The sequence below is a fragment of the Spinacia oleracea genome, chromosome 4 (genome assembly GCF_020520425.1).
Source record: "Spinacia oleracea cultivar Varoflay chromosome 4, BTI_SOV_V1, whole genome shotgun sequence".
In the NCBI taxonomy this organism is placed as follows: Eukaryota; Viridiplantae; Streptophyta; class Magnoliopsida; order Caryophyllales; family Amaranthaceae; genus Spinacia; species Spinacia oleracea.
Genome location: NC_079490.1, coordinates 127871662 through 127879594, shown reverse-complemented (window position 1 = coordinate 127879594; position 7933 = coordinate 127871662). Strand labels below are relative to the sequence as shown.

The 7933-nt window shown below is 32.2% G+C and overlaps 1 protein-coding gene across 1 annotated transcript; it reads right to left on the bottom strand.

The window, feature by feature from the left end:
* Nucleotides 1-1848: 1848 nt before the first annotated feature.
* LOC110788234 (uncharacterized) lies at nt 1849-4313 on the bottom strand. Its single transcript, XM_021992868.2, has 3 exons — nt 3313-4313; nt 2317-2847; nt 1849-2206 (listed from the first exon to the last, which is right to left on the bottom strand). Exons 1-3 carry the CDS (start codon nt 4060-4062, stop codon nt 2093-2095), a joined length of 1395 nt encoding a protein of 464 aa, XP_021848560.2. The 5' UTR covers nt 4063-4313; the 3' UTR covers nt 1849-2092.
* Between the last annotated feature and the right edge of the window lie 3620 nt (nt 4314-7933).

Sequence of the window (7933 nt, the reverse complement as noted above, 5' to 3'; positions counted from 1 at the left end):
ACTCTGCAATTGTTTTACAAAAATTCTACTACGTACTTCATATAGTGGATTAATTTTTTATAAAAAGATGATCTTATATTCATTATATTTGTTACCAAAATATCAAGAGATAATCTATTTTATTATTCATGTTACTTGAGAGTAGGAAGGATTTTTTTTTTCATATGCATGACAAAGTACATGTAAGGATATTCTTGGATCTTTTACCAAATTGGCTACTTTTACAATTTAATTTACCAAAATAGCTACTTTTGAATTCTATTTCCCAAACTAGCTACTATTTATTTACCAAAACGACTATTTTGACTTTGAGACAAAAAAAAACAATGAACCGGTTTAAGTTTTTTTTTAGTAATGAACCGGTTTGAGTTTTTTTAATAGTGAACCGGTTTTTTTTTGGGTTTTTTTTTTCTTTTTTAGAATAGTGAAATGTTTTTTTTTTTATGGACTCCGTATATTTTTTTGGGTTCCTTTTTATTTTTCCATACCTAAGTCGATCAACGTCATTGAGTCTGGCGTTTTTCAATTTTTCCAATTAACCATCGACATTCATAAACCTTAATGTTTTTCTATTGAAGATTCCAATAGGAAATTTGATAAAAGTATGTAATTTTCTTTCGCTTTGAACATTTATAGCTTATTATTCATGCATATTATATTTTATTATATTCAATTTTATGAAACTTTGGTTTCAATTCTAATAAGAAATTCGAAATTTTTTTGGGTTGAGAAAATTTGACAATTGTATACTTTGATTGAGAGTTAACGTCTATTATAAGATCGAGAGATTTTAGCTTATGAGGTTGTAAGCCCTTAGATATGCTTTTTTCTTTATTTTCTAAACTTTGAGTTGGTTTATTGCGTAAGACAATAAAACTTAGTTGCAGACCGTAGTATTTGTTTGTTTTGCCTAAAACTAATAGGTGTTATTATGATATTTATGCGATTGGATCAACGTTTATGTTTGCACGGTACTTTATACTGAGTATAATACAATTATTTTTTCTTTATGTTTGCACGGTACTTTATTTTAAATTATTCTTTAGTTTGTAGTTTATGTCTTGGGTTGATTTATTTGAGTATACTTTGTGGCTAGTAGCAAAAATTACTCGTTTTTTAAGTCTAAAATAAAAAAATAAAAAAAAACACAAAAAAACCTGTTCACTATTAAAAAAACCCAAACCGGTTCACTCACTACAAGAATTTGTATCTTTAACGACAACCTAATTACGACGGGTCAAAAATCCCGTCGCAAAAGCCTTTTGCGACGGGGCTAACAACCAAACAATGACAGGAATAACCGTCGCAAATGTCTTTTACGACGGGTTTATCACAGATTTACGACGGGATTTCTATTAACGACGGTCCCCTTTTATGACGGGTTCGCGACAGGAAATCCCGTCGTTAATCAACGATTATTGGCCTTTCGCGACGGGATTTCCCGTCGTTAATAGTACAATTTCTTGTAGTGACTGCTAAAAAAAACTTAAACCGGTTTATTGTTTTTTTTTTTTTTTGCCTCAAAGTCAAAATAGTCGTTTTGGTAAATAAATAGTAGCCAGTTTGGGAAATAGAATTCAAAAGTAGCTATTTTGGTAAATAAAATTGTAAAAGTAGTTATTTTGGTAAAAGATCCGATATTCTTGTACCTCGTGCGTTCCTTTATTCTATTCAAATTTGTTTTATCATATTTGGGGTCTGCAAATTTACCACATTTTATAATATTTTGATCACGATATTAATACATTTTCACTCATTCTCGAATTTGATTGAAGCGAAACTAGATGAGTCAAAACAGTTTTGTACTCCGATTGAACATCGCACACAAAATTAATTTTGTAACGGTAATATTTGTTTTAATTAAAGTATCGGCCGGCTGCCAGTGCTTAAAAATCCTGGCTTCCCCATAATTGACTACGGTAGTACAAGTGTAGAGTATCATCAACAATCAACAATCAACAATCAACAATCAACAATCAACAATCAACAATCAACAATCAACAATTCGGATTAGCCCCGAATCCGGATTAGCCCTAAGGGTGAACCGGGTGTTAACACAAAAAAAACAATCAACAATCAACAAGAAGAAAATCTATGCATGTATTCTTATGAGCTCATCGTCTCTGCATTCCCTAATGGAAAGCTCCAATCTCGAAACCGCCTTGGGAGGTAAGACATCACAACAATGCCTTCTTGGTGCCCTCAACTGAATCAACATTGAAATGATTGTTAATAAAATGAATCATGATCTGACCAACTTAATTAATGCAATAGCCCAAACTTAACTTGTACTTAAAGTTAGTATATTTAGTTTACCTGTTTGATGCTAAGATTTGACTTGTGTGAAAATACAACAATCTCCTCTAACTTTTTAGGCGAATTCATTGGATCATAAGTACAATTTTCCGGTAATGATCTTCTGTAGTGAGTTGTAATGATTGTTCTTTGAGAATGTAGTTGATGAAAAAAGAATGTTGTGGATCTTTGACATGGATCAGGATGTACAGGGGTTGTAGTGTATATATAGTTTGGCGGTGCTCCTTTTTTCCATGGAGTAAATGTATCTTGTATACGAATTGCATCAGACAAGTGTATATGGTTGTTGAACACTTGGACTGCGTAACCCCAAGAAACTGAAATTGTCCAAGAAAACCAGCGGTCGTAACATACAGTCTGCTGCAGGATCCTCTCAGGATCAGCAGTAACAGATTTAAATAGATGATCAAGGGAATTAGTTACTGACATGTTTGGGAATATTGGATCAACTTGGCCCAAATTTGAGAGTGATACTAATGGTGTTATGGGATGAGCAGCCAATAAACCAAAGATATTGCCGCGGACTTCCACCTAGATCATCATATCAAAGCCACAAATTAATTAGATCATTTCTTGTATTATTGTTAGTGTTTGTCATGTTCTTGGCAGTGTTAAGTGAAGCAAAACAAATTCAGGAAAGCGGTGTACTACGTTACTATTTACAATTCATGGAGCAGCCGACAATCAGAAGATTTTAAAGGTCATTCAAAGTGATACTACATAGAGAATTACAGATAATTTCACCTAACAAAATAAAGCAGGAAGTTCGGTTTCAGTCCATTGTGTACGGCTGTTGCCTTGGTCGGTCAAGGGATAGGTCCTTCCTAGAAGATTCAATTCACTCCCTTTTTTGGTTGTCTGATTAGTTAGTTTGTAAAATTGGGCAGGGGACTATAATTTATAATTTATAATTTATAAATTATAATTTAACTAGCTTATTACAAGAAAACATAACAAGAAGATCAAGTTAATTAAGACAAGAATTGAGAGAAGTACCGGATGAAAGCCACGTTCAGGGGTTAATCCAACTCCAAGTTCGGCTAAACAAGCGTAAATCCTTCCATCACTACCATAAAGATGAGGGTAACGTTCCAAGCACGAATCGAAAACCTTAGCTAAGACCCTAGCAAGAGGAGCACTTACAGCAAACCCACCTCCCCAAAACGCCATATCAAACGAATTAACAACAGTTTGCTCGTAAATCTCCGAATTGGACCCAATGTAATACCATAGCTGGTGATCATATTTTGAAAGAGTCTTCACCAAATTGTCAGGGAAAAACACTGTGTGACCATCCCCAAAGACATACCATCTTACATCTGAGTGGTTTAAACTAACAGTTTCCGATACAATGCGTGCCACACGAATAAACCAACGGTATCCGTGTTTGTATGTGTACCGAAAACGTGAAGTGTCCTCAGAGATACAAAGCAGAGGAAGATCAGAACTACTGTCACGAGTAGTATGATTCATTTCTGGTGGTACACTATCCACGAATACACATCCTCGCATTGTTTCAGGTTTCCACCATATCTTCACAAACTCCTTTTGCTTCATCCATGAAGTTTTCGAAGAAGCTATACCAAATACTATGTGTTTAAGAGAAACAGGAGGTGACAAAGGTGATGATGACACTAAAAAGCTCCGAAAATCTGACTTCGTACATAATAAGCTTAATGATGTAATGAAATAGAGTAGAATACAAATAGTAAAGGAAATACAAATTACAGATTTCATCTTCTTCATTATCAGAGCTTAAGGGAGATTAGATTGTAGAAAACTTTGTTGTTTTGAAACGTTTTCTTAAGAGGAACCAAATCCAACACACACTTTTAAATTTGGTTAACTGTGAATGTGCCTAAACTTTTGTAAACTCCCCTAATTGACGGCGAAAGCAACTAACTTAACACATGAAGTTTTCTCATTGTCTTGGTTACTTCTGCAAACCGTTAAAGGGGAAAGAGTTGAAAAACAATGTGTATAAATACGTTGATATAAAAGTTCATAAGCAATGAACTAAGGTTAAACAATCTATAATGCTTTTTTTTGGTATCATACACCTGATTTAACAAATACTCCCTCCGAATCTAAATGTTTTTCCCATTTGCTTTTTTACGCGGTAATTAAGAAAAAAGAAAACAAAACAACATTGAGAGTTGATATTCATTTATTGTTGTATTTTATGGGGAGTTGTTCTCTTTGTTGATTTTTTTCACAAGAAAACAAAACAACTTTTAATGTTTTTACTTGTGAGAGCCAATAGAATTTAAGAAATCAAAATATAAATTCATCAATTTATCAATATTAAAACTAACCGATGAGATTGCATGGTTTTATATTAATAAACCAATAAGATTACAAGGTTAAAAAGGAAAGTAAACAAATGAGAATATCATTTTGGGACACTTAAAAAGAAAATGGGAAAAACATTTAAATTCAGAGGGAGTACTTAATTAATTTAATATCATTAATGTCCATTGAGATTCATCACATTTTTTATTTTAACAATGCAAATTACGTTTATTTATAATATTTACACTTTTTTTTCAAAATCTGGCATTGGGAGAGTGTGAACGATTTAATGTCCTAATGGAAAAGTGTGAGAAATTAAATGTCTTAATGAATTAAGTTGATTTAAATAATCACTTGGCACAATTTTTGACAGAATATTAAGAACATCTATGTGATAATATAAAATTAAATATTCCAAACTTAAAGATTAGAATGGGACACTAAAACTGAATACGTAAAGAATAAAAATGGACGGGGAGTAATATTTTAAAACATGATATACGTTTTGCTTGCCATGTGTTTTTTTTGCTTTTCACTGATTTTTTCCTAATTGTTTTACCTTTGAAACCCTAATTTCACTTCTTTAAATTTTTAAACAACGGCCTGACGCGTCAGACCACTCAACCTGCGGGTTAGTTCGCGGGTCAGTTCGCGGGTTGAAGAATTTGTGGGTTTTAAATCGCGGGTCATATAAATATTATTCTCACCCATTCCGAACCCTAATTCTCCCTCTCTCCTCAAACTCCATGCATTCCTCTCTCCTAAACTCCATGCTTCTTTCTCTCTCCTCAAACCCTATCCGCCTCCCCTTCTCTCCTCAACCTCGCCGCTCAAACTCTCTGCCTCCCTCCCCTCAACCTCGTCGTCATGCCTTGTCCTTGTCATCGCAAGAAATGTGGTAAATCTTACATCTCTCTTCTCCATTCTTCTTCAGTGGTTTTAGATTTTAGATTAATTTGTAGATTTTAATTTTTCCGGTTCACTGCTGGATTTCTAACTCTTCGGCGAGATCGTTGAGGAGACACGAAGAACAGAGGCGGCGATCAAAGTGATGATCGGCTGTTCAGATCGAAAGATATGATCGGTGATTCACCTCCACCGTGCGGTCACAAACCCTAATTAAACCATCCTGAGTCGCCGACACCACCACCTTCTCTTTGCCGGACAACCAGAACTTCCGGTTCAAGGAGATTGTTCCATTGTGGCGGTGGATAGTGGAGGCCTTCGCTGCCGTCGGTGATGTTCTTGTTTTTGTATTGTGTGTTTGTCGTTGTGACGTTGTCAGAGAAGGAGATCATGCTCCACTAGAAGGAACAGTGATAGCACATGGTTGCGCTTGTGGCGGTGGATGCAAGCGAAGGAAGAACGCAGTCGCGGCCGGCAATCAATGGTGGCCGCGGCAACTCATTTTTTACTCAGCTTCTAATATGATTTTCGATCTGTATTGTAAATGTAATTCAATTTTGTTTTATTTCTTTTAGTAATTATTAAATTGGATTTAGTAAATAATTATACATTTTTAGTTATATTTTTGACATATTTAGTTATAAAATAAAGTGTTTTAGTTACATTTTTTGCAATAAAGTTCTACTTTGTTTTAGTTAAAGTTACATTTGTTTTAGTTAAAAGTATTTATGTATTAGTTAAGAGTGGTTTTATTTTAGTTAAAAGTATTTAGGTATTAGTTAAGAGTAGTTTTATTTTAGTTAAAAATATATTTCTTGAGGATTAATTATGATTTTTTGAGTTTTAGTTATGATGTTATAATTTTTAGTTATTGTTTGAGTTTTAGTTACGATTAAATTTGTTTTAGTTAACATTAAATATATATAAGGTGTTGTAATGATTTTCTAAGTTGTAGTAAAAACTTTTTAGTTTTAGTTATGTGTTAAGCAATGAAACCAATTAGTAAAGCAATAAAATCAATTAGTTAAGCACTGTAATCGATTAGTTAATTTCTAAAATCAATTAGTTAAGCATTGAAAATAATTAGTGACGACTAAAGTTCAATTAGTTAAGCGTGAAATGCAGTTATGCAATGGAACCTAATAGTTAAGCAATTTAAATCAATTAGTTAAGCACTGAAATAAATTAGTTAAACTATGGAATCAAAGTTGTGCATGGAACAATTAGTTAAGCAATTGAACCAATTAGTTAAGCGCTGAAATCAATTAGTTAAGCGTTGAAATCAATTAGTTGAGTAATGAAACCAATTAGTTACACAATGGAACCAATTAGTTAGGCTTGAAATTCAATTACTTAAACATGAAATTCAATTAGTTAAACTATGGAACCAATTAGTTAAGCACTGGAACCAATTAGTTAAGCAATTGAAAACAATTAGTTAAGTATTTGTACTCTTTACTTTTTATTGAGTTTTATTCAAGATTTTTGAGATTTAGTTAAGAGTTTTTGGGATTTAGTTATGATTTTTAGATTTTTATTTACGTATTTCTGGGTTTTAGTTAATTTCTTTTGAGTTATAATTAAGATTTTTTGAGATTTAGTTTAGAATTTGGTTTGGTTAGGATTAATTTAGTTTTGGTTATTCATCATTCCAGTTAAGTTAAATTCGTTTCTGTTAAAAATAGTTTTGTTTTACTTACGTGTTTTAAGCACTAGAACCAACTAGTTAAGCAGTATAACGAATTAGTTTAGCACTGAAACCAATTTGTTAAGAAATGAAATCAATTAGTTATGCACTGGAACCAATTAGTTAAGCATTGGAATTAATTAATTAATTAATTAAGCAGTGAAACTAATTAGTCACGCAACGAAACTAATTAGTCAAGCAACGAAACCAATTAGTTAAGTAATGAAACTAATTAATTGCAATTGAACCAATTAGTTAAGCAATGAAACTAATAAGTTTACAGATATAAAAATATAATTTGTTAAGCCTTAAACTGAAACCAATTAGTTAAGAAATGAAATCAATTAGTTATGCATTGGAACCAATTTGTTAAGCATTGAAACTAATTAGTTAAACAATAAAACCAATTAGTTAAGCAACCGAACCAATTAGTTAAACAATGAATCCAATTAGTTAAGCATTGGAACTAATTAGTTAAACAATAAAATCAATTAGTTAAGCAACCGAACCAATTAGTTAAGCATTGAAACTAAGTAGTTAAGATTTTCTGAGTTTTTAGTTATGATTTAAGAAGTTTTAGTTAAGCTTTTCGAAGTTTAAGTTACGATTTCATAAGTTCTAGTTACGTGTTTCTAAGTTTAGTTAAGATTTTCTTAGATTTAGTTAAGAATAATCATGTTTTAGTTAAGATTAAATCGATTAATGAAAATTATTTACTAGTGACCCTAAAGT

Coding starts and splice junctions, on each gene's coding strand:
- LOC110788234 (XM_021992868.2), bottom strand. CDS start 4,062: ATGAAGAAGATGAAATCTGTAATTTGTATTTCCTTTACTATTTGTATT. Junction 2,848..3,312: donor CTGAACGTGGCTTTCATCCG/GTACTTCTCTCA, acceptor ATGATGATCTAG/GTGGAAGTCCGCGGCAATAT. Junction 2,207..2,316: donor CAAATCTTAGCATCAAACAG/GTAAACTAAATA, acceptor ATGTTGATTCAG/TTGAGGGCACCAAGAAGGCA.